Genomic DNA, 27,559 nt, shown 5'->3' with positions numbered 1-27,559 from the left:
GGAAATTTTCTTTTTTTTTTTTTTAATATTTATTTATTTATTTGGCTGTGCCAGGTCTTAGTTGCAGCATGTGGGATTTTTAGTTGCAGCATGCGGGATATAGTTCCCTGACCAGGGATGGAACCTAGGCCCCCTGCATTGGGAGTGTGGAGACTTAGCCACTGGACCACCAGGGAAGTCCCCGAAATTTTCTTGAAATATATTACAAATGGCCCTTCAATGAAATTGTATCAGTTGAGTCTTATTTCCCCACACTTTTACCAATACTGTGAATTATCAGACTTTTTGACCTTGCCATTTGATACGTAAAAGGATAGTTTTAAAAGTAAGCACTACATTTCTTTAGTAATGAGTACTTAGAGTTGTACACCCTTTCATGTATAAATTGTCCATTTATGTTACTTTTTCTATGAACTATTTGTTCAGGTTTTTTCATAGTTTTTCTGTTGGGCTATTTGTTCTTTTTATAATTTGCAAGAGTTTTGTTATTGTGGCATTTTTCATTTTTCACAGTTTGGGGAGGGTTCTTTTTTTTTCCTGTAAAAAATAATCCTGCGTTTTTATGTAGTCAAATATGTTACTTCCCTCCTTTATGGCTGCTTCCCCACTGTAGTAGTATAAATAAATTCTCTTAGTGTGTTTAAAATTGTTATGATTTCATATTTTACATTTAAGTGCTGATGTGCATGGAATTTTTGTTGTTGTTGCTGTTATTAGGAGTGAGGTAGAGACTTAGCTTTATTCATCTCTTAAATGACTAGACAGTTATCCCAGCCCTTTTTATTGACTTATCCATTATTTTGCCACTGGTTTGATGTGCCCATTTTGTCACCTACTTAATTTCCATAAGTATTTGGGTCTATTTTTGAACACTTTCTTTTATGTTATTGATTTTTTTTTTCTCTTTTATCAATACCAAACTGTTTTAATTGTTACCTTTACAATGTTTTATTATCTGGTAGGACTAGTCTTCCATCTTTAGTCTTTCAGTATTTCCCTGGCTATTCCTGCAAGTTTACTTTTCTATGTAAACTTTTGTATTATTCTATCAACTTCAAAACAAAACAAAAACTCGAGATACCTGTTGATGTTTTAAGTTTATACATCAAATTAGGGGTGATATTTACAATATTGAATCTTAGCTAAGAAAATGCCTTTCTACCTGTTCAAGTCTTCTCTGATGTGCTTCTTGTTTTAAAGTTTTCTTAAAATAGTCCCTGTCCATTTCTTAATATGTTTATTCCCAAATATTCTATGTTTCTAATACTAATATCATTATCAAAGTCGTCTTTTATTTCTTTATGAGAAATATTATGATTATATATTTGTCTTTAAAATATAACCTACTTAAAAAATGTTAAATATATAAAATAATGTCACACACATCCATGTACCTGGTACCTAGATTTAACACAGGTTATTATGAAATCTTTGCCTCTGATTTTTTTTTTTTTTTTTAATTAATGTATTTATTTATTTTGGCTGTGTTGGGTCTTCGTTTCTGTGCAAGGGCTTTCTCCAGTTGTGGAGAGCGGGGGCCACTCTTCATCGCGGTGCTCGGGCCTCTCACTATCGCGGCCTCTCTTGTTGCGGAGCACAGGCTCCAGACGCGCAGGCTCAGTGGTTGTGGCTCACGGGCCCAGCCACTCCGCGGCATGTGGGATCCTCCCGGACAGGGGCACGAACCCGTGTCCCCTGCATTGGCAGGCGGACTCCCAACCACTGCGCCACCAGGGAAGCCCTGCCTCTGATTTTTTAAGAAAATAATACATCACAGATAAAGCTGGGTTTATTTCCTGTTTCTTCTCCTCCCTCCTCAGAGGGAGGAGGAGGAATAGTATTTATCCTTCACACACATTTTTGTGATTTTTTACCACAAATGCATGCATCCACATACACTATATTTAATTTTTTGGTCTCTTTAAATTGTACATGAATATTCCATTGTACTTCCCTTTTTAAATTACTGATTTCTTTGATTTTATTGTAGTGCCTGTGGACTTATTTCTTTTACAGTCTGTTGCCTCATCTCACAAACCACTTCAGGTTTGTTTATTTTTAAACAGATTTATTTAGATATAAGTCACATACCATAGACTTCATCCATTTAAAGTACACAATTCAGTGGGGTTTGTATGTTAATTTTTTAAATTGTGATAAAATATATATAACATAAAATTTGCCATTTTAACCATTTTTAAGTGTACAATTCAGTGGCATTAATTACATTCATAATGTTGTGTAACCATCACCATTATCTATTTACAAAATCTTTTCATCCACCCAGACAGAAACACTAACTATTATGCAATAACTCCCCATTTCCCCTTCCTTTCAGCCACCGGTAAGCGCTAGTCTACTTTCTGCCTCTGTGAATTTGCATATTGTAGATGTTTCACAAAAGTGGAACCATACAATATTTTCCTTTTGTGTCTGACTTTTTTCACTTAGCATAATGTTTTCAAGGTTCATGTTATAGCATGTATCAGAAGTTCATTTCTTTTCATGGGTGAATAATACTTCATTGTATATATACAGGCAGCCCTCCATGTCTGTGGGTCCCACATCCACAGACTCAACCAACTACAGATTGAAAATATTAAAAAAAAAAAATTACAGAAATTTTCAAAAAAGCAAAACTTGAGTCTGTTGCACGCAGGCAGTTTTTTACATAACATTTACATTGTATTTACAACTATTTACATAGCATTTACACTATATTAGGTATTATAAGTAATGTAGGGCTGATGTGAAATATGAGAGAATGTGCATGGAACATATGCAGATGTACTCAAGTCCCTTGAGCATCCTGGAATGTTGGTATCTGTGGGGGTCCTGAAATCAATAGTCTGCAGATACAGAGGGACGACTTGTATACCACAGTTTGTTTATCTATTCACCTCATTCATCTCTTGATGGACACTTGTGTTGTTTCCATCTTTTGGCTATTTTGAATGATACTGCATTGAACATTGGGGCACAAGTATCTGTTCAAGTCCCTGCTTTCGATTCCTTTGGGTATATACCTCTCAGTGGTGTTGCTGGCAGGTTTATTTTTAGAATCATTTTCTTTCTGAAATAATGAGCTTTTCTATGCTTAACATAGAAGAAAAATCCAAGTCAAATTTAAAAGCAGATATTTACATGTGCTTTTCTTGCACAAAATATCATCTAATCTTTGGCCTCATCATAACCTCACGTTTTTATTCTCCCATATATTTAGCTACTTCTTTCTGCCCCTTGCCCCACTCCTGTAACTCCTCACATTTTCTTGACCTTCCCTGGCTCTTAGGATTGATGGCTGTTAGAGTCTTTCACCATCACCCTCCGTAGCCCTCTCTGCTGCTGTTCAAGGGCCCCTGCTCCACAATCCACCGGCCTGGACCATTCTGCTGTCACACTCTGGCCCTGAAACCAGGCAGGAGGACTGTGAACTTCAGTGTGCACTGGTTGGAACAGGGATTTGTACTTCCAACCTCAACTGGACCTTTAATTATCTGCACGTCTCTATTTACACCCTGGTCTCTTCTCCCCATCTAGTGGGAACCAACACTGCCATGCTTTCTCCTTAAGGTACAGGTGATGCTATCTCCTCCTTCACCAGGAACATTAATGCTGCTGAATACACCATGTGACATAGTCAGATAGGCATTTCAGAAAGGGTACTGAGTGAGGCACCAAAAGCGAATGTATATTTAAATGAGTAAAAAAAAAATCATTACCAACTTACCGTTACCAGGGGATAAGTGGAGGGAGGGATAAATTGGGAGATTGGGATTGACATATACCCACTACTGTATATAAAATAGATAACTAATAAGAACCTGCTGTATGGCACAGGGAACTCTACTCAATACTCCGTAATGGCCTATATGGGAAAAGAATCTAAAAAGAAAAAAGAGTAGATATATGTATATGTATAACTGATTCACTTTGCTGTATACCTGAAATTAACACAATATTAATCAACTATACCCCAATAAAAATTGTTTAAAAATCATTACAAATTTAAAAATTTTTTAAATTAAAATAATTGCAAACATCACAAAACTTAAAAACATATTTTGGCTTTATTTACTGAAACACCTCTGCCATCCTTCTTTCCTTATATTCTTTTGGCTGCATGCTGTTTTATTGTCTCTTCGGATGACAACAATGTTTGTAATCTTCTCTAGAGAGACTGGCAATCTTTCTCAAGTGTGACTGATTGAAATTTGTTTTTTAGTATTGATAGTTTAGAAAAACAGAAAAGCTTCTCATTTTGTTGCTGATAGCATTATATGAATATTTAGGATTGTTATCTAAACTGGGGAAATCTCTCTCAAATTCTTTCATGCATGAGCTGTAATATTTGGAAGAAATTTCTGTAGATAGGTCCTGGCCCCATAACATTTTTTTTTTTTAACATCTTTATTGGAGTATAACTGCTTTACAATGGTGTGTTAGTTTCTGCTTTATAACAAAGTGAATCAGTTATACATATACATATATCCCCATATCTCTTCCCTCTTGCATCTCCCTCCCTCCCACCCTCTCTATCCCACCCCTCTAGGTGGTCACAAAGCACTGAGCTGATCTCCCTGTGCTATGCGGCTGCTTCCCACTAGCTATCTATTTTACATTTGGTAGTGTATATATGTCCATGCCACTCTCTCACTTTGTCCCAGCTCACCCTTCCCCCTCCCCGTATCCTCAAGTCCATTCTCTAGTAGGTCTGTGTCTTTATTCCCGTCTTGCCCCTAGGTTCTTCATGACCATTTTTGTTTGTTTGTTTTTTAGCTTCCATATAAATGTGTTAGCATACGGTATTTGTTTTTCTCTTTCTGACTTACTTCACTCTGTATGACAGACTCTATGTCCATCCACCTCACTACAAATAACTCAGCTTCGTTTCTTTTTATGGCTGAGTAATATTCCATTGTATATATGTGCCACATCTTTATCCATTCATCTGTCGATGGACACTTAGGTTGCTTCCATGTCCTGGCTATTGTAAATAGAGCTGTAGTGAACATTGTGATACATGACTCTTTTTGAATTATGGTTTTCTCAGGGTATATGCCCAATAGTTGGATTGCTAGGTTGTATGGTAGTTCTATTTTTAGTTTTTTAAGGAACCTCCATACTGTTCTCCATAGTGGCTGTATCAATTTACGTTCCCAAGAACAGTGCAAGAGGGTTCCCTTTTCTCCACACTCTTTCCAGCATTTATTGTTTGTAGATTTTTTTTTTTTGTAGATTTTTTGATGATCTGGCCCCATAACATTTTAAAACCTGTTTCCCCTCCACAAACCACGTATTTCTGGAGCTGGATGCCTTAGAGCACAATCATATTGCGAGTCAGCATAATCTGTTAGCAATAATTTACCTACTCATAGGAGTGACAGTGAACCTTGTAAATATATTCTACACCCAAATTAAATAAATCCCCACCTCAGCTCTCCTTTGGTTGAATCTCAAAGATGCCTGTAGCCACTCTAAAGCCTCCTGACCCAAGAGGATGTTTAACACAGGAAAGCTGGAGCAGAAAGGGGCGAGGGTCTTAGCCTTTTGTGGTTAAACTGCATTACTTCTGCAAATTTTGCAAAAACCTATGACCATGAGAACGCACTGCTAGGACCCTCCCTTGGGGTACTTCTGGCTGCAGAAGATGAGTTCAGCAGCTGCTGCAGTAACCTAGGAATTAGATGATGGCAGGGCCAATGGGGAGTGGAGAGGAAGCAGTTGATTTGAAAAATATTCAGGAGGTAAAACTGGTGGAATTTGGCAACTGGCTGAATGCCGGTGTGAGGAAGAATGAGGAGTCATTGATTTGTCCAGGTTACAACCTTGGTTGGATAACTAGATGGGTATTGGGGTCAGCAGCTAACATAGAGTGTTGCAGAGAAGGCGCAGGTGGGAAGGGGGAGGGAGAAGCAAGTTGAGCTCAGGATGCGTCTGAGGACATCCAGGTGGACGTGTCTGTCTGGCAAGCATCTCACTTAAGAGTGAGAAGCTCCAGGAAGAATCCGTTAGGCACGGATTCTGCAGTCATTGTGGAGGTGGAGGCTGAAGTCCAGGAGAGGTTGAGATTGCACGCAGAAGCTGAGTGAGAAGGGCAGCGGGCCAAGCAAAAGACAAACCCAGAGGATCCCAAGCATTTAACCAGTGGCCACAGTAAAATGAACCCATGAAGGAGACAGAGTCTTCAGAAATTAATGTAATTCAGTAGCTTATGAGAGATTGCAGCTTAACATGTGGTCATCTTTCCCCGCTTCTCTTTTTTGATATTTCAGGTTTGGAAGAGAGAAATGAACGACTTTAAAAGTGAGCTCTTTCTTATGAGCCTTTGTAGATGTTCACTTCGATGGTTTGTTAGATGGTATTCAAAGTATTTGTCTGCGTCGAGGAAAAGAAATGGGATCATAAATACCCCCATATATAGCTCTTCCTGCCTCTTTCCTTCACCAAAGGCTTAAAAAGTCGAATGGGTCTCTTCTTTAGTTCATCTCAAGAGTAAGCTGGGTGGAGATGGACAGTCTCTTTCAATTACATGGACTCCCAGAGATGGGAATTTCCCAGCAGGCTGCACAAGCTTGGGCTCAGCGGTGAAGACTCCAGGCAGCCCTTTGCACAGGACTCTTCAAGGCGTGACAAAGCTCGTGACATTTGCATTTTTAAATGTATTCTCTTTGGTGTGGGTAAAACTCAACCAGACATGGTTAACACCTTGACCTCGAGGATGAAGCGTAATACTATAGGGTAGCGCCCTCCTCCTTGGTAGCAATTCCTGAGAGGGGCAGTGGTGAGTTTATTTTTGAATGCTTTTGAATGAATTTCAGACCGATTTTTTAAAGAGTTTTGTTCCAGTTCTTCATAGGGATTCCATCAAAGATGAGTCCAGCTGACTTTCTGAAGATGGGTCATTCTGCAGAAATTAAGTTGTAGTTGAGGACCTTGATGACTGGAGGGGATCTCAGAATTTCATGAGGGTGGTAGTGAGGCTGGGCGGGGACTGGACATGAGAGGATGGCCATCGTGATTTTCAGTACTTCAGAAGCTTAATGAAGTTTGAAACTTGACCCAGGACCAGTCTACACTGGCTGATTGATTGTCCATCTTGGTTTATGGCTGGAATGACATTAGCTCAGTGGGTAGACACAGCTGTCTCTTGATGATCCATGTTGCTGGTGGACACAGTGTTTATGTCTGATTATTAAGGATTTCGATGTGAATATTACTTAATGAATGTTAGTCTTTTTAAAAAAAATTTATTGAAGTATAGTTGATTTACAACGTTGTGTTAATTTCTGCTACAGCAGAAGTGACTCAGTTATACATATATATATATATATATATATATATTCTTTTTCATATTCTTTTCCATTATGGTTTATCACAAGATATTGAATATAGTTCCCTGTGCTATACAGTAGGACCTTGTTGTTTATCCATCCTATATATAATAGTTTGCATCTGCTAATCCAAATAGATAGTCTTCTAAAGCGTCACCTGTACTCTTGTGGCATTAGTCTATTCATTTCCTACAGACCTGGCTTTTCTAGTCTGTCTTCCAGAGTGGTTTCTCTGAAATGCTGATCTGGTCAGGATGCCTTCCATGACTCTGCCCCTGTTTTCATCAAGCCTCATCTCTCAATTCTCCCCCTTTTTTTTGGTACCACTTTAAAAATATTGAAGTGTGGTTAATTTACAATGTTGTGTCAGGTTCGGGGTGTACAGCAAAGTGATTCAGTACTTTTTCATTCTTTTTCAGATTCTTTTCCATTATAGGTTATTACAAGATATTGAATATAGTTCCCTGTGCTATTCAATTCTCACTTTCTTGTATGTGAGTCTCTAGCCTTAAAATGAAGGTACATAAAATTCTAGAATTTTACAGGAGGTGCAGTTTACAGCTCCTGACTTCTGCACAAACTGGTCCCTCTGCCCTTATCCATCTGAAAATGAGGACACATCTCATTACCTTCTCTGGGGTTTGTCTTTGATTCGTCTCTCTGAAGATTTAGTCACACTTTGTTTTCTGTCACCACATTATACTGTGGAAATCTTGAAGACACAACTTCTCCTAGTTTGCTAATATAACTTGTTTATACATTCTCACTCTGGACTAGGGGCTGTTATTATCCTTAGTACCAAGCATAAGACCTGACACAAAGTACTTTCCTTTTTTTTGCCGCGGCTTGTGGGATCTTAGTTCCCCAACCAGGGACTGAACCCGGGCCCTGGCAGTAAAAGCGTGGAGTCCTAAACTCTGGCCAGGGAATTCCCCAAAGTACTTTCTAAGAGCTTGTTAGATAAATGAATGAAAACATTAGAGATCTTGGGAAAAGAAAAGTTCGTCACCATTGAATCTATTGGATTACACTGGGAAAAGAGCAGCTTCCCATGTTGAATTTGTCCATCTAAACAGGTAGGATAAGAAGCAGTATTTATGACTGCTCTGAAAACTATGATTAATGTACAAATTACTATGGAGAAATAAAGGTTCAGAAGTATAATATTTTGGCATATTTGTCTACTTCTTTTCTGACATATTAATTAGTTGGACAGAAGATTAGAATTTTGCTGTATGATAATCAATGAAAACTCAATATAAACTGATAATATAAACTCCCTCCCTTCAGAGTCTGTTTTACCATGTACCTTTTTCCTTTTCTCCTCCACTTCAGTCTTCTGTTGTCACCTTCATTCTCTCTACTTGTTTTTGCTTTCGGTTTGAAGTCTTTTGTTCTATAATTATTTGAATGGTTCCTGGAGCTTAAAGAACAGACATACAAAGATATACACTTAGATTCTGTTTTGGGGAGAGTTTTTGGTTCCTTTGCCTTTCCAAAAATCACTGGCACTGTTGTTTGACTCTTTGACCCTCCTTTTGAAACATGAATTGTATAGATATGTTTCTGAGAGTTTAACGGCTGTTTTTCCTTTCTGTCTTTTTCCACTATGGTTTATAGTTTGAAAAAGTACCGGAAGGCCCTATCCCTCCATCCACACCGAAGTTTGCATATGGAAAAGTTGGTCTGAAAAAGGTAAGGAAAAAAAAATGACAGAAACATTGAGAGTGAGGAAGTGGAGCTCAGCAGTCGTGAGTGAAAGTGTTATGCTGGGGAATCGGTTCGTTATTTTTCTGTGAACTTGTTTTCTGTGAGACTGATGGGGTGGATGATGTGTCTGGGAAAACGGGGACACGGGAGGTGAGAGACTCTGTGTGCATGTTGACAGGGTCAGCACATGGGGCACGAGCGGGCATTCTTACATCATTTTGGTTCCATTATCCACGTCAAAAGCAGCACTAGGAGCCCTTGTGGGAATAACGTGCAGCCTTATTGTTACGGCTGGTGATGTTCTTTTCTACAACTCACCTTTCTCACAGGGGGTTCTCAAAAGCCACAGGCATTAACCCTCAATTATACACTCCCCTCCATCTCAAAATTATGTCCTCGTGGCTTGTGGCTTATATGGTAATTGGGACATCAGGGGGGAAAGCTAGAAATGAATCATAAATATGAGTGAAGACCATTTTATTCTAGGGAAAGAGACAAAGAAGCGAGGTTTCATTTGATAGGAGTGACGTAAGCCCAAATCAATTTGTTTTAACCATCTGTGTCTTCAGGTTTTCCCCTCTAATAATCCCTAACTCCTACATGGGTTAACTCACAAGGAAAAAAAAGTTACATATATCTTAAGAATCTTGATAATTCTAAAATAGCATCATAAGTTTTTATCTTTAAGCAAAATACCAAACATGATTGTATAATTTTTCCATTCGTGAAGCCCTTTGATATATTATTGGTTGGTTGAGCTCTTGTAACATTTTCCACCTAGTGTCGGATACGTGTGTTATGATCTACAAAGAATGTGGTCTCTCTGCCTGATAGGAATCTTGCTTTAGATTAACCAAACTTTAATCACACTTGTAAAGGGAGTACCTTCTACTTGTTCATTGCTACTGCTACTTAAGGAAAGGGTTGGTTTGTGTCTTTTTAAAAAATTTTTTTATTTTTAGTTGTGTTGGGTCTTCATTGATGCGCGTGAGCTTTCTCTAGTTGTGGCGAGCAGGGGCTACTCTTCGTGGTGGAGCATGGCCTTCTCATTGCGGTGGCTTCTCTTGTTGTGGAGCATGGGCTCTAGGGTGCATGGGCTTCAGTAGTTGTGGCACACGGGCTTAGTTGCTCCGCGGCATGTGGGATCTTCCTGGACCAGGGATCAAACCTGTGTCCCCTGCATTGGCAGGCAGATTCTTAACCACTGTGCCACCAGGGAAGTCCTGGTTTATGTCTTTATAGAGCTGTGAAAATTTTATTTTTATGCAACAGAAAATAACTGCAAATATTTCAAACAACAACATTGCTAAAACATAGCTACCTTAGTACCAGAGCGCATTTTGTTTACCAGGAAGGAAAATTGTGAGACCAGAAACTAAATATATACAATTGAAGATAGCAAATCGGCATATAACTAAATGAAGTTTAAGTAGAACATAGTTATATAGGATAAAAGCTTTCACCATGAGTTGAGTTCCTTTAGTTGTCCAAGTGGGAAAGCACCCACTCAGCTGAACTGATGGATTGTACTTAAGACTGTTTTCTTCCATGCTGCCTATTGGCGAGGTAACCATGAAAAGTGTTTATAAAATTCCTGACCAGTATCGTATTAGGGAAAGCCCTGGGTTTGGAGCCAAACCTAACTGCAAATCCTGTCTGCGCCTTGATTCAAGTGAGCTGCTCTGAGCCCCGTTTCTTCTTTCCTGAAAAGGGACAGTAATGCCTGCCTTTCCCGGTGTTGTGAGGATTCAGTGAGGTATGCGGGTAAAGTGATGTCTCCCCTGGAGTTTGGTGAGGCACTTACAGCCATTATCATTGTTATTGCATCAGAATAAGCACCATGAGCTGGAAGAATACACAATCATAAGTATTAATTGAGTGTCTACCTTGTGCTGGCATTGGAGGTAAGCACAGTACAGACCCTGCCCTTAAGGAGCTGACGGTCAGCAAGGACAGCAGTGGTATAAACAACTGGAAAGTGATACAGGCGTGGGAAATATGCTGCAGACAAATTCAGAGGAGGGCACAGTCGGAGCTACTTCATTGGGAGTGGTGGGAAGGCTTTACGGAGCTTTGGTTTTCATGCATTTTAAGGGCCTTTCATATACAGGAGGTTGGGTTTGCAAATAGGTATATTGGGGGACAGCACTAAGTAGAATTTGAACCATTTCAATTTATTTAGGGGTTTGGTCAATGATGTTATTCTCTACTGTGATTACCAGGGAGGGGTGACAGTGAGTGAATGCTGCTTTTGTTTCTTTTCAGTTAAAGACAGTGGAGGAAGCTCTCAACCTTCTGTGTCCCTCTGGACCCGTAAAAAGCGTTTATCCCTTGACATTTATCCAGGTGAAACAGGTAGGCCTTCAAAGGTAATGCTTCACCTTTCTTCTTCTTGCAAAAATGTGCTTTCTGCACTGCCTGTTCTGAACACAGAGACCAAAACGGTAAGTAGATAAATCAGACCCCACGTAAATTAACCATGGATCTCCACGATCTCTTTAGTTCTAAGTACCACATGGTGAGCTGATCTTTCCTGTGTTTTCCCCCCATTTCTTATTATCAGATAGGTAGTAGCTCAACCTGCTTCAGCATAATTCTGTACAAGCTATAAATTGAGTATATTTAGGACATAATTAATCTTTCTTATAAGTTATCAGAGGAAAACCACTATTTTATTACTCAAAAAAGACAATTATTTGTCCTTAGCTCAAAGGTATAAGGACTGTGTTCTTAATAGATTAGGTTATTAGAGATTCTTTTTCCTGTTTTTGAAGAGAACAAGAACAGAGTACATCGTGTGTGTGTGTGTGTGTGTGTGTTTAATCTCCAGGCCACAGCCCCATCTTTATTGTAAAAGTTTTCCCCAACTTTTTATTTTGGAAAACTTGTCAGAATAGTAAAACAAACACCCGTAAAGCTTTCACCTAGATTCACCAAGTGTTAACAGTTACTTCACTTGCTTTATCTTTCTCTGTGTGTATACGCAGTCAACTGCTTTTTTTTTCAGCCGTTTGAGGTAGTTGTCAACATCATGACACTTCACCTTTAAATATTACAGCATATATTTTTAAGAAGGACATTATCCTACACGACCATAAATAATGATCACCCTTAAGAAATTTAGCATTGGGACTTCCCTGGTGGCACAGTGGTTAAGAATACGCCTGCCAATGCAGGGGACACGGGTTCGAGCCCTGATCCGGGAAGATCCCACATGCCACGGAGCAACTAAGCCCGCGAGCCACAGCTACTGAGCCCGCGTGCCTAGAGCCTGTGCTCTGCAACGAGAAGCCACCGCAACAAGTCCGCGCACTGCAACAGAGAGTAGCCCCAGCTCACCACAACTAGAGAAAGCCCACGCAGCAACGAAGACCCAACGCAGCCAAAATTTAAAATATAAATAAATAAATTTATTTATTTTTTAAAAAAGAAAGAAATTTAGCATTGATACAATCCTATTATCTAATACACATTCCACAGTCAGGTATCCCTGGTCATTCCAACAGTGTCTTTTATAGCTTAACTTTTTTCAGTCCAGTTTCCAGTTCATGATCACACATTGTCTTCTTTCATCTGAAACGGTTCCTGAGTCTTTTTCTCTCTCTCTCTCATGACATGGACATGTCTGAAGAGTTCAGCCCAGTTTTGTATACGGCCCCTCACTGGTTAGATTCAGTGGAACATTTCTGGCACAAACATGACAGTGGTGATGTGTTCTTCTCAGGGCACCATTTCAGGATGCCCATGAGGTCACTTTTTGCCTTAGGTTCAATGTTCAGTTTGATCACTTAGGATCTCAGCCCCATTTTTTGAAATGGAAAGTTATCTCGGCCCTCCTTTCTGACTTCCTGGGGAGATCACCTTCTAGAGGGAATAATAGCACATCCGATCTCACTTTAACGTATTTTGCCTCCAGTTACTATTGTTATACTTGTGATTTCACTCCAACAGCACTGCTTTGTGATAAATAAAAATGAATAATTAAGCTCCCCACCCCACACTTTTTTATTAACGTTGGGTAGGTTCTTTCTCTGGCTCTAACACACACTGACTGTACATCCACGTCTTCCTCTACCTGTCTTCTCCACCTAGTAGGGTCTGAGCACATCAGACAAGACACGACACAGAGCAGTAGGAACCTGGGAAGTGAATCCCAGGTTCATGTGTAGACACCGGCAGCCCTTGTTCTTCCTCAGACCCCTTCTGCTCTCTCCTCTTTGGCCAAGGCAGTGCTCTCGGATCGGGTGGGGCTCCTGGGCCCTGGCTGTTTCAGATCTGGGACAAGCTCATAGAAGATTTATTTCCAGCAAACCCCTTGGCGGGCACAGCTGCAGGGAGTGGGGTGCAGCCCTGGTACCCCTGCAGCTGCCCCCCACCCCATCCCCGGAGGCCTCAGCTTTGCCTTTGCAGGGAGCATCTCAACTTCTGCTCCCCTCCTGGAAACCCCTGGCTAAGTTTTCCTCGGCCTCTGAACTAGGACACACCACTTTGGTACTTTCAAAAGATAAAAACAAGACAGAGACGGAGATTTGGGGTCTGGGAGGGAGGCATCCTTGCACTTGAAGGTTTGGCTGGCGACAGCAGTAGCATTTCTTGAGTTCAGCACTTTCCTGCAACACAGGAACGTGTGTTAGCGTTTTCCTTCCACTCCTGCAAGTCACCTCTCCACTTGCCTGGGGTGCACTTTCTTGCTTTTGGGGCCCGAGGAGTAGGGAACTTTGTCTCTGTTCCCTGCTGGATTTCCATTTGGACTCTCTTGTATGACTCAGGATTTATCCACCTCCACCAGCTAATGGCCACAGCAGGAAGCCACGAACCGAGGCTGATGGTTGGGGCCTTCCTTTGGGACCAGGGATCCCAGCTCTCAAAGTACTTTCTGACTTAGCGACAGGTTACACCCCCATCTCTATCAGTTTCCCTCATGCCTCCACTTTAAACAGTTTCTGATTGACTCTTGTTTTGTATGTTAGAGCAGATTTAGCCCAAGAATCTGGAGAACGTTTTACCGAGCATTCTGTTGCCGTTTGCCTTTTTTTTTTTTTTTTTAAATTGAGAGTTATGTTTTATTCGGCGGAGATTTATTATTTTTTTTAATTAATTAATTAATTTTTGGCTGTGTTGGGTCTTCGTTTCTGTGCGAGGGCTTTCTCCAGTTGCGGCAAGCGGGGGCCACTCCTCATCACGGTGCGCGGGCCTCTCACTATTGCGGCCCCTCCCGCTGCAGAGCACAGGCTCCAGATGCGCAGGCTCAGTAGTTGTGGCTCACTGGCCCAGTTGCTCCGCGGCATGTGGGATCCTCCCAGACCAGGGCTCGAACCCGTGTCCCCTGCATTAGCAGGCAGACTCTCAACCACTGCGCACCAGGGAAGCCCACCGTTTGCCTTTTGTTGTTGTTGTCTTTGGTTCTGGTTTTTGAGGTAACAGAAATAACTTTGGGATATATATGATGTGATCCCCCTGAGTGATTCTGGGCAAATCACTTAACACATTCCAGGGTCCAGTTCCCTCTTGTGGGAGGGGAGGTGACGTTTGACAAAACACTCTTCAGGCTTCCTTGCAGTTCGCTGCTGTGATAGCTTTATTCTATGACCCGAAGATTGAAGCCGGTTCTCTTCTCTCAGCTGGAATTTTTGCCGAGGCTGGGGAAGCATTTCATTCCTCTGGTTTTAGAAATGTCACTTTCACACAGATCGAGGGTGACCAAGTTCTCCTAACATGAATGGCAAGAGTGATGTCTTTTTCTTGCATCCTTCTCTAACCAGTACTTCGGGTTTGTGCTGTACCGAACAACACTTCCTCAAGACTGCAGCGACCCGACACCCCTCTCTTCGCCCTTCAATGGCGTCCACGATCGGGCCTACGTCTCTGTGGATGGGGTAAGAATTCTCTCTATACTTGTGTGTCTGCCCCCACGGGAGAGGGGGTTTGTGGGTTGCACTTGGTAACATGACAATCAAGGCCGTGGCTGCCTTTCCATCCTCAGGCTCTACCCCTCCTCGTGATGCCCCTTAGCTGTGCCCCTTGCTTGCTGACATAGCCTCACCTGTGCTCCATCTACCTGAGATACACCCCCTCACCCATCCGAACCGCAGGGCTGTGCTTAAGGCCCCACCTCCTCGGAAAGCTTCCTGGTTGCCCCAGTCCAGGGCCATCCCCTCTGACTGACCATGTGTGTCACCCATGTCTTCTTTGCTCCTGGAGGGCACGGTCTGTTTTGTACACACCAGATGACTCATTTAACTTTGGGTCTTCATTACACGAGAAATTATATTCTGTAGGATTGTTCATGATAATTAGAGCTAAAGGACACAAAGACTTTGGTTTTGTAGCAAAGTAAAGATAACATTTTAGGATTTCCCTTCCTCTCACTGAACATGTGAGAAAAAACACATGAAGAGATTTTTCGTAACCAAGAAAATTTGTTCAGAAAATTTTAAATGAAAATATTTCCATTCTGTTGTCATTAGCGGCTTTAATTTCAGTGGCAGCAAGTGTCTAAGACATTATGTGTATACTGGCAGCAATTGTTTCTAAAATTCCAATCTTGGGGTTGTCTTACTGAATTATGGTCATTTTTTTAAAAATCTTGCATTTAAAAAAACTAGGAATATGTTGCTGCTAAAATACCTGTTGTTTCCCCTCATTCTATTATTTCATCTTTGTGGTTAATGCATCATATCAGGTATTTTGAAGTGAGACTACTCCACCTAACTCGCTGATTTTATCTCGTTTGTCTGATTTTGTCTCCTCTCTCCATGTTGTTCAGAAGCTACTTTTTGTGACTGCCTTTTTGCTGTGAGAACGTGAAGAGGTTCCTGTATTAGGGATCTTCCCCTGGAATTTTTGCCTCTATCCCCTTTCTGTTAAAAATAGATACACAGGCTACTCAACACTCTGTTATAACCCATATGCGAAAAGAATATGAAAAAGAATGCATATGTATGTATGTATAACTGAACCACTTTGCTGTACACCTAAAATGAACACAATATTGTAAATCAACTACACCCCAATATAAAATAAAAATTAAATTTAAAAAATAAAGGACTTTCCTGATGGTCCAGTGGTTAGGACTCTGAGCTTCCACTGCAGGGGGCGCAGGTTCGACCCCTGGTCAGGGAACTAAGATCCCACGTGCCGTGCAGTGGGGCCAAAAACTAAAAAAACAAAAAATAAGATAAAAATAAAAAATAATAATAAATACAAAATTTAAAAATAGATACACAGCAAAACATCCCAGAGCTAAGGAAACCAGCTTTGCCCCTTCCTTGCTGGGAGCTGAGTCTGCTGACCTTCTTGTGTAGAAAGCAGTGATTTCAGGAATGTGGGCATCTGGCCAGTAACTTGGGCAAAGGAGCCATCAGAGCATTTCCTCCCAAGTCTGGTGACACTTCCAGGCAGGAAAATGAGTGCTGAATTAACTGAGGGGGCTGCCTCTCTGCTGACCCTCCCACCCTAGTTAATTCTCATTTGGCATTGAACCAACAGGTCCCCCACGGAGTCCTTGAGCGAGATATTGTGATCACCCTGAACATAACAGGGAAAGCTGGAGCCACCCTGGACCTCCTGGTGGAGAACATGGGGCGTGTGAACTACGGCAGTTCTATCAACGATTTTAAGGTAGACCTAGCTTCCCTGTAAGGAGTGAGGTTCAAAGGTTGACCTGTGCCTAAGCCACTAGGGAAGTTTCTGTAAATCCATTTTAAAACTCTCCCACATACACTCTTTCCCTCCAGCCCTGTTCACATAGAAGTAATTTTTAAAAGCACACCCACCTTTCCGTATCTGATGAGTGAACCTACCCTGATTTGTTTTGCAACCTAGAAGCTGGGTTATTTTGAAGAACTGTTTTCCTCTGCAGGTGATGAGAAAGTTGAGCTTTGCAAACAGAAGCCTTCCTTTGTGTTTGAATTCAGTCATCCTTTAGTAAGAAACGGGAGGAGAAAGCCACTGCACCGTGCTTTTCCTTTGCTTAAAAAACCCACCGATGGGCTTCCCTGGTGGTGCAGTGGTTGAGAATCTGCCTGCCAATGCAGGGGACACGGGTTCGAGCCCTGGTCTGGGAGGATCCCACATGCCACGGAGCAACTAGGCCCGTGAGCCACAGCTGCTGAGCCTGCGCGTCTGGAGCCCGTGCTCCGCAACAAGAGAGGCCGCGACAGTGAAAGGCCCGCGCACCGCAATGAAGAGTGGCCCCCACTTGCCACAACTAGAGAAAGCCCTCGCACAGAAACGAAGACCCAACACAGCTAAAAATAAATAAATAAATTTTAAAAAAATTTAAAAAAAAAAAAAAAAAAAAAAACCCACCGAGCTCGCAAAAAGCACTCCCTTGCCAACAAAGCCAGCTTAATATTTGGTTTGCTCTGTTTTCTGGATGTGGATGAACCAGGACAAACTCTTGAATTGCAGAGAGCCTTTCCCTTGGTGCACTGCCTCTCACTTCTGTTGGTTAGTCTGTGCCTAGGTGTCTAGTCCAAATACGTTTTTCTAATGTATATTTTGAGAGCATTATTCAGCAAACGTTTGTGAAGCTCATACTCTGTGCACATGCTCCATGAGGTGCTTTGGGGGGATGCAAGGATGTTGAGATATAGGCTACCCCATGGGTAGCTCACCATCTGCTAGAGGAGGGAAGTCTTCACTGAGGGAATGATGGCACCACCTACTCTAGGAGAGGACAGGTGCCTGGGGCTATTTCCTGACCCTCCTGGTGGCACCTCGGAGGCAAGGCAATGACACTCTTAGGGAATAGCCATACAGGGGCCACTTTTGTCTCCAGTAGAAATGTCCCTGTTACAGTCCTTGTGCTCAGGCTGTAATTAGTGGCCTTCCTGCTTGGCTGTCACAGGCCACGCTGACCTATAGAGTGATGGGGACTCTTATGAGGTGTCTAAGTCCCCAGGACCCAGCAAAGAGCCTGGCACACAGCTGCCTTGTTAATGCTTATTGAATTACTAATTGAACAATTGAGGCTTGGTATTGAGAAGTATCCTGCGACTAATTTGGGATCCCACTGGGTTGGAGAAGTTCCCCTCATAAAAGGCTGGGAAGAGGGACTTCCCTGGTGGCACAGTGGTTAAGAATCGGCCTGCCAATGCAGGGGACACAGGTTCGAGCCCTGGTCCGGGAAGATCCCACATGCCGCAGACCAACTTACCCGTGCACCACAACTGCTGAGCCTGCACTCTAGAGCCCGCGAGCCACAACTACTGAGCCCACATGCCACAACTACTGAAGCCCGTGCACCTAGAGCCCGTGCTCCGCAATAAGAGAAGCCACCACAATGAGAAGCCCGCGCACCACAATGAAAAGTAGCCCCCGCTCCCTGCAACTAGAGAGAGGCTGCCGCAGCAATGAAGACCCAACACAGCCAAAAAATAATTAATTAATTAATTAATTAATTATTTTTTAAAAAGGCTGGGAAGAGAAAGCCAGATGAACCATGAGCAAAGGCTTCGATGCAGTGGCTGGTGCCATGGACGCCCCAGGCCCCTGCCCCTGCTGGACAAATAGAGCAACTTCAGAAAGTGAGTCTGAGGGTCCCCATCATCATCACAGCCCTTTCTATCCTTTTACAGTGGGCTGGATGTTCTTTTGCATCCCCCCCCTCCACTCACTCTCTCATCCTCAAATTCCATCATTTCCTCCATTCTAGCAACGTCTCTGAACCAAACACTGAAGATTGGGGATTTGGGATCAAAAGCTCTGGCCTCAAGCCAGATCTGTCGCTTTGATGTACACACCATTTGAGTCTGCATGTACTGTTTGTGTTTCATATCCCAGTTTGCTTTTCCCAGGAATTCAGGGCTGGAACACAGAGTCACTTGAAGCCTCCCTCCACCCCCACCCCCAGCTCATTGCTCTGTTTCTCCTTTACAGGGTCTTATTTCTAACCTGACCCTTGCTTCCAAAATCCTCACCGACTGGGAGATCTTCCCACTGGACATGGAGGATGCAGTATGCAACCACCTGGGGACCTGGGATGGCCATGACAGCGGCTGTGCCCACAGCACATCTGACTACACACTCCCGGCCTTTTATGTGGCTAATTTCTCTATTCCCAGTGGGATCCCAGACTTGCCCCAGGACACCTTTATCCAGTTTTCCGGATGGACCAAGGTATGTGTCTTCATGGGAAGTGTTTGAATTCAGGCCTCAGACGTCTGGTTTTCAATCTCTGATTGAGAATCAAAAAGAGCTGCTAATGGGATGCTGTGTGACAGTCTGGGAGTGGAGGGTTTTCTTTGGAAGTTTACCCATTTCTCAGGAGCAGGACCATGGCAGATCTTTGAAGATGCAATGGTCAGCATGAAGGTACACCATCTACCCCTTTTTCATTGACTGACAACTTCCTTTAGAAACTTCCTCCTGCCTCTAAGAAAAATCATAGTCCCCTTGGAAAGTGCCTAGGAGGAGCCCTTCTTCTTTATCCTGAACAAAATCTGGCCCAGGCAAAGGGGTGAATCTCTGGGGAACCTGTTTTCTCTTGTTCGTGCCTAACTCTATACTCTCAGAACACCCCCACCTCCGTGTGAAAGTGCCCCTGTGCCCTGGGGGCATCCACCACTGTCTGTACGATCCTCAGCTCTCCCTTGGCCACTTTACTGCCTGCTCACTCTCCTTTATTCTTTGAAGACATCAGCATGTGTTCTTTCACCATTGTCTTCTCCACTTCAAGTCCTGTTTTCATCCTAGATGCCCTTATCATGACTCAGTTATTCATTCAACAAATATTTTGGTGGCCACTGTTACCAAGAGTGGGTCCAGTTGCTTGCTGCTCTAAAGCCAATAAAGAGGCAAGGTTGGTGGAAAGGATAGTTTGCCTTATTTTGGTTGCCAGCAATTGGGGGTGGGGAGGACAGACTCCTGCCCAAAGGCTGACTCCCCTCCGCCCCCAATCAGCAGGCAAGAGCTTTTATAGGTGGACGGAGGGGGCTACATATAGAAACAGCACAGTCAGCCTGACAGTCATATTGAAATTGGTCCTGCGGTGGTCTGACCACCTTCATCTTGATTGTTTTAAGTACAGTTAATCTTCAGCTCCAGGGTCGGTTTGTTACCATTTCCTTGAGGCCAATTCTCTGAATTGTGGCAGCTTATGTGATGGCTACAGTCTGGTCCTCATGTAGTTAACTTCTTCCACCTGGTGGGGGATTCAGTATCTATAAGACAGCTCACAGAACATGACTCAGAATATTATCTATAGCCCTTGAGGAGGAACTAAAGTCCCTGACTTTGCTTAATGACTAAACTATTAATGTTTTGTCCTATTTGATTGTTTTCCTTTGCTTCTGTATTTTCCCACTTCTCTCATTAAACCTATCCTTTGGCTAAAGTTTTTCTACAAGACAAAAGGCAGGTGGAGGACATGGAGGGGGAAGGACAATAGGGTCCTGCTCCATTTCAATCCCCCCTTTTCTTTGATACTCCCCAGTCTTGATGAGGGACAGGTATAGAACAAGAAAGGGAATAAAGTTTTGGATAGAGAGGTTAATCATAAACTTGGCAGAGGAACTTGGTTTTAGTTCCATTTCTGTTCCAATTTCCCCCAAATCTTTGAGGGAATGGGGCGACAACTGCTCTGGCTACTTCCTGTTGAAATGGGGCCTAGTCCTGCCTAATTTGGGGAATGGACACAGAGTTGGAAATAATTTCGTGTTCCAAGCTTAGCATCAATATTTTGTATTATGAAAACATTGCCTCTGTCTTTGATTGCCTTGTCATAGTACCTGGACAAACATTTGAAAATTAGTAGACATATTGCAATGAGGGTAATAATCAAAATGTATTTTTTTTTGAAGATCAGCTTTTTAAATAAATTTATTCATTTTATTTATTTACTTTTGGCTGCGTTGGATCTTCGTTGCTGCATGCGGGCTTTCTCTAGTCATGGTGAGTGGGGGCTACTCTTCATTGTGGTGTGTGGGCTTCTCATTGCGGTGGCGTCTCTTGTGGCAGAGCACGGGCTCTAAGCGTGCAGGCTTCAGTAGTTGTGGCACACGGGCTCAGTAGTTGTGGCTCACAGGCTCTAGAGCACAGGCTCAGTAGTTGTGACCCACGGGCTTAGTTGCTCCGTGGCATGTGGGATCTTCCCAGACCAGGGCTTGAACCCGTGTCCCCTGCATTAGCAGGCAGATTCTTAACCACTGCACCACCAGGGAAGCCCCAAAATGTATTTTTGTACTATTCTCTGAATGTATTTTTTTCCTTAATGGTTAAAGCGGATGTACAGTGTATGTTTAATAGGCCATAAACAGGCTGTTTGGTTAGCCTAAAGTTCAAATTAAATCAGGTATAAGACAGAATGACTTCCCCATACCTCAATATGTGAAAATTTCTTCTATCATTTTCCCCTTTCAATTGTAAATAGAAAACATTGATAATCAATGTATTTTTCCAAGTTGCCATAGTGACTCAGTTGCCTACTCTGGGTCCATTCATGTCCCTCAGTGCTAGGCCTACTTTTTGTTTATATATTTGTCTAGTCATCTACATTGGGGGAAAACTAATCAGACATAACAAACAAGTACAGAAAAGTATGTTGATGGGGAAACATTTTATAGGCTATACATTTTATCAGTTATACCCAGTTATCACACAAACATTGTACATGTGCTTTAAGCAGTAAACTTAAAGCCAGCAGTGATACACATCATTAGTAGTTATACTCTGTGACAACTTCATTAAACGTTTTTTTCCATCCTAAACATTGGGGTCAGACGTATAGTTAGAAGAAAAACAGTAGCTTTCCATTAGAATTCTTCAAATGTCTTATCAATATTTCTATCTGAGATTCCTCAGGGGCCCTCTGGAAAACTCAAAATTAGATAGATAAAGAAACTTACAATCTGTTTTCAAAAGCAGCTCAATATTCCAGGAAAACTTTGCTCTCTTAACAGAGAGAAAACCAGATTCCCACCTTGTACCAGCTTAGTGTTAATAACAAAATTCATTTACATAATTAAATTCAATCTAATCTTAATCGATCTTAACAACGTACAAAATTCTTTTCTCAAAGTACCTTTTTTTACAAAAAAAAGGATACTCTCTGTATCCATATTAATTTGTCCCTTATTTTTTTCCCATCCAGAAGCAACCAGCTTTAGGACAAAATTATTCTCCTTTTATCCCTCAACAAAGATATCTCCAGGGAATTCGGTGGCAGTCCAGTGATTAGGACTCCATGCTTCCACTGCAAGGGGCATAGGTTCGATCCCTGGTTGGAGAACTAAGATCCTGAATGCCACATGGCATGGCCAAAGGAAAAAAAACAAAAACAGAAAACAAAAGTATCTCCATTCTTTATATTTTCTCTCGCCAACAACACACATCCTACTTGCTTTACATACTGAAATGTTTCCCTTATCATTTTTACATATTACAATTTTTAACCCTTTAAAACCTTAACAAAACTAAGAAACGAGTAATCGAACTGTTATACCAGCATTTTCTGATTGGCAAACTTAAGAACATATTCCATAACCTCTAAAAACATACATTTTTTTCATGCACAATTTCTCTTTAATGTGGTACCAGATGTATGTTTAATACACCTAAGTCCTCTTTCCTCTCTTTTTTTTTTTTCTTTTTTTTTTTTTGGCTTGAAGTTCTACTAATTAACCCAAGGCTGAAGTCTCAGGCAAAGTGAGCTGTGTTTGTATTTCAAGAATGTGTTAAGAGTTAACTTCAGACTTTCTCCTAAGCATATTTTTGTTCTCTCAGGGTCAGAATCCTGAGAAAAAAAAAAAAAAGTATTTATCAAGCTAGCTTTCTCTAACTGCATATACAAAAATAACCAGTTTTGGAATTTCAACAGAATTCCATCTTAACCAATTTTTTTCGGAGTTTGAAGAATACTGTTGGTGGCCACACAGTGTTTTAAGAAATCATCTTTCTTTTTCTTTAGTCATAGTGTCATAGCTAAAATCTTTCTAATGAACTGAACCTGAATTTCTCATTTTACAAAAGGCAACAAGAATACCAAATACACAAATAGAATATACACTCACACACCAGAAGACAGAACTGTCACAGATCCTCTGAGAGAATGACCAATACGGAGTCCCAAACAAACACTTCCCAACACAAACGGTCTTCAATGGTAAACGCACGTCAGAACCAATTGGCAAAATGCCCAAATGACACTCAGTGCTCACAAATGGTTCTCAACATCAGACACACATCAGAACCAATTGGCAAAATGCCCAAATAGCACCTCATGCTCAAAGAGAAGTTTGCCCAGGTGCACACCAGTGAACTTACCTTGGTCTTGGAGCTCATCAGCTCGTCCAGAGGCATCTTTCTGTTCCACCAGTGAAAAGCGTACGTTGGCAGCCAGCGGTGAGCAGGGGAGAAACAGGGAGGATCCCCGAAACAAATGGTTTTGGCAGCTGCTAGGAACGCCCCCAAATCCCCCTCTCAGGGCCAGCGAACCATGAGCAGTGGGCTCCTTGCAGCCATCCCGGTGCATCGTCATGGTGGCAGCTCTGCTGGAGAAAACCCCAAGGAGCCAGATATTGTGAGAGTGCAGCTTCACATTGGGAGCCAAAATCTGTTAGCAAAAGTGGGTCCAGCTGCTCACTGCTCAAAAGCCAATAAAGAGGCAAGGTTGGTGGAAAGGAAAGTTTGCTGTATTTACAAGGCTGGCAAGTGGTGGGGAGGGCAGACTCCTGTCCAAAGCCGACTTCCCCCACACTCCAACTGACAATCAGGGGGCAAGAGCTTTTATAAGTGGACGGAGGGGGCTACATATAGAAACAGCACAGTCAGCTCTGACAGTCGTCTTGAAATTGGTCCTGCGGTGGTCTGACCACCATCATCTTGATTGTTTTAAGTACAGTTAATCTTCAGCTCCAGGGTCGGTTTGTTACCATTTCCTTGAGGCCAATTCTCTGAATTGTGGCAGCTTATGTGATGGCTACAGTCTGGTCCTCATGTAGTTAACTTCTTCCACCTGGTGGGGATTTCAGTATCTATAAGACAGCTCACAGAACATGACTCAGAATATTATCTATAGCCCTTGAGGAGGAACTAAAGGTCCTTTTTTTTAAACATTTTTTTAAGATTTATTTACTATTTTTTAATTTATTTTTGGCTTGTGTTGGGTCTTAGTTGCGGCGCGCAGGCTCTTCCTTGCTGCACGTGGGCTTCTGTCTAGTTGTGGCGCGCAGGCTTCAAGGCACGTGGGCTCTGTAGTTTGCGGCACACAGGCTCTCTAGTTGAGGCAAGTGAGCTCAGTAGTTGTGGCGCATGGGCTTATTTGCCCTGTGGCATGTGAGATTTTAGTTCCCTGACCAGATATCGAACCTGCGTCCCCTGCATTGTAAGGCAGATTCTTTACCGTTGGACCACCAGGGAAATCCCAAACTAAAGGTCCTTGATTTTGCTTAATGACTAAACTATTATTGTTTTGTCCTATTTGATTGTTTTCCTTTGCTTCTGTATTTTTCTCACTTCTCTGATTAACCTTATCCTTTGGCTAAAATTTTTCTAGAGACAAAAGGCAGGCTGAGGACATGGTGGGGAAGGACCATAGTGTCTTGCTCCATTTCACTACTGTGTGCCCAAACTTTGTGCCAGGTGCTAATGATACAATAATGAATAAAACCAGATATGGGGGGCTTCCCTGGTGGCGCAGTGGTTGAGAATCTGCCTGCCAATGCAGGGGACAGGGGTTCGAGCCCTGGTCTGGAAGGATCCCACATGCTGCGGAGCAACTAGGCCCGTGAGCCACAATTACTGAGCCTACGCGTCTGGAGCCTGTGCTCCGCAACAAGAGAGACCACGATGGTGAGAGGCCTGTGCATCGCGATGAGGAGGGACCCCCACTTGCTGCAACTAGAGAAAGCCCTCGCACAGAAACGAAGACCCAACACAGCCAAAAATAAAAATAATAAATAATTTTTTTAAAAAAAGATGTCATCTTTTAAAAAAAAAAAAAAAAAACAGGGCTCAGGAAAAAAAAATCTTTTAAAAAAAAAAACCAGATATGGTTCGTGCCCTCATGGAACTTAAAGTCTTGTTGGGGCAGCCAAACCAAATCATATAATCACCCAAATTAAATGATAGAACTGCAGCTGCAATGGGTGCTAAGAAGAGATATGGAGGTTGATAATAATTGGGCATTTGACCTTGTCAGGGAGGTCAGGGAAGCCTTACCTGTGGACATGATGCTTGACAGAGATAGGAGTGTTGAATAGGAATTAACGTGGCAGAAAGGGGAGGGAAACATGCTCCAGGCAGAGGAGACAGCATGTGCAAAGGCCATGTGGTTAGAGGGGAAAGTGGCCAGTGTGAGGAACTGATAAAGGACTGAAATGTGTGGAACACAGAGAAAAGGGAGTGTGGTTCAGAGAAGAGGCTAGAAAGTGGGTAGAGACCAGATCAGGACAGGCCAATTAAACCATATTAAGGTTTGGTCTTTCTGTTGAGAGTCACTGAAGCAGCAGAGAGACATGGCGCGATTGTGATGTGATGAGCCTCTGTGACCCCAGGATGGGTTGGTTGAGGGTACATGTGGATTCAGGGAAACTGTCTAGGAGGCTGGACCATAGTTTCATTGAGAGACTGGGATGGTGGGAGCCAAAATAGAGATGACATCAACTATAGGAGAGATGTTTGAAGTTAAATCGGGAATTCCCTGGTGGTCCAGGGTTAGGACTCCGCACTTTCACTGCCAAGGGCGTGGGTTCAGTCCCTGGTCGGGAAGCTAAGATCCTGCAAGCCACATGGTGCAGCCAAAAAAAAAAGAATAAAGTTAAATCAATAAGATGTAATGACAGATTGGATATAGGGATTTAAAGAGAAGGACGTATCAGATGACTCTGAGGTTCCAGGCTTGCAGCTGGGTAGATGGTACCATTTACTGAAAGAAGAAATTTCAGAAGAAGACTTGGGCTGGAAGAGCAAAATCATGAGTCTGGATGTGGACAGCTGAGTTAGAAATTCCTTGGAGAACAGTGGAAAGAAGGTACACAAGGAGGCTGTTGGATTTACGGGTGGGGATTCAGAGGAGGGATCTGGGCTGGGAACATACATATGAGATCATTTGTGTATGGATGGTTGTGGAAGACATGGGATAGACAAGGTCCTCTAAGGAGAGAGGATGAAGAAGGAAGAAAGGAAGACCTCAGGCTGATCTTTGAGAGACACAAACATGACAGAAAGTGAGGAGGAGAGACCAAAAAATGAGAGGAGAACAACATTTATGCTGCCAAGAGGACAAGTGAGATGAAGACAGAAGCATCTCTGCTGGATTTAGCACCAGGGGGTCATGGGGACCCTCAGTAAGGGCTAAGCCAGCAGAGTGAAGCATTGCAAGCCAGATGGCCTTCTACTGAGGAGTGTAGGGGGAGGACATGAACACATGAATAAATACGGATACTTGAAGATAAACATTCTTGAGAAGTTTGACTCTGAAGGAGAAGAGGAAAAAAATACTGGAAAAAAAACTGGAAGAGATGATGCACATGGCATGTGTTTAATAAATGCCCTTTTATAATGTTTGCTTTTTACATGTTTATGGACATACATTTTCATTATCATTCTGTTTGAAATATTTTCTAATTTCCCTTATTATCTCTTCTTTGAACCATGGATTATTTAGAAGTGTGTTGTTTAATTTTCATATATTTGTGCGTTTTTTAAAGCATATCTTAATTTTGATTTCTAATTTAATTCCTCTATAAAACTTCTGGAAGAAGGAGAAAAATCTTTATGATCTTGGGTGAGGCAAAGATGTCTTATATTTGACACCTAATACATGATCCTTAAAGGAAAAAATGGATAAATTGGACTTCATCAAAATTGAAAATGTTTTCCCTTCAAAAAACATTATTAAGAAAATGAAAATCCAAGCCACAGACTGGCAGAAAATGTTTTCAAACCATATATCTGACAAAGGACTTGATTTTAGAATATATAAAAATTCGTATAACACAATAATAGGAAGACAACCAACCCAATCAAAAAATGGGCAAATGACTTGCATGGATAGTTCACCAAAGAAGATATACAAATGGCTGATAAATACATGAAAAGATGCTTAATATTCAACATCATTAAGGGAGTACAAATCAACCACAATGAAATACCACTTTATACCCACTAGAATTGCTATAATAATGAAAGATGGACAAGAACAAATGTTGGCAAGGATGTAGAGAAATGGGAAATCTCCTACATTGCTAGTGGAAATGTAAAATGGTACAAACACTTTGGAACACAGTTTGGCAGTTCCTTCAAGGGTTAAATATAAAATTACCATAGGATTCATCAATTCTACTCCTAGGTAGAGACATAAAACATATGTGCATACAAAGGCTTACATGCAAATATTCATAGTAGCATTATCAAAATAACCAAGAATTGGAAGTAATTCAAAATGTCCATCAACTGATGAATGGATAAATAAACTCTGCAATATCCATACAATGGAATGGTATTCCACAGTAACAAGGAGCAGACTACTGATACAGGCTACAACATGGATGAACCTGGAAAACATTATGCTA

At 41.9% G+C, this 27,559-nt stretch overlaps 1 protein-coding gene across 5 annotated transcripts in view; it reads left to right on the top strand.

The window, feature by feature from the left end:
• The window catches only part of GLB1 (galactosidase beta 1), a 108,118-nt gene that overhangs the window by 49,878 nt on the left and 30,681 nt on the right, over nucleotides 1-27,559 (top strand). For all 5 annotated transcript variants that reach the window (XR_009505768.1, XM_059939084.1, XM_059939083.1 and 2 more), the window contains exons 11-15: nucleotides 8,955-9,029; nucleotides 11,310-11,399; nucleotides 14,807-14,920; nucleotides 16,533-16,664; nucleotides 18,927-19,166. Coding sequence is in view for 4 of the 5 variants with exons in the window: in XM_059939084.1 (XP_059795067.1) it covers nucleotides 8,955-9,029; nucleotides 11,310-11,399; nucleotides 14,807-14,920; nucleotides 16,533-16,664; nucleotides 18,927-19,166 (651 nt within the window). In the remaining variant the exon portion in view is untranslated. The remainder of the gene's footprint in view (nucleotides 1-8,954; nucleotides 9,030-11,309; nucleotides 11,400-14,806; nucleotides 14,921-16,532; nucleotides 16,665-18,926; nucleotides 19,167-27,559) is intronic.

The sequence above is a fragment of the Balaenoptera ricei genome, chromosome 11 (assembly GCF_028023285.1).
Source record: "Balaenoptera ricei isolate mBalRic1 chromosome 11, mBalRic1.hap2, whole genome shotgun sequence".
Taxonomy (NCBI): domain Eukaryota; kingdom Metazoa; phylum Chordata; class Mammalia; order Artiodactyla; family Balaenopteridae; genus Balaenoptera; species Balaenoptera ricei.
The sequence above is the reverse complement of the archived record's forward strand: the minus strand, read 5'-3'. Positions and strand labels throughout refer to the sequence as shown.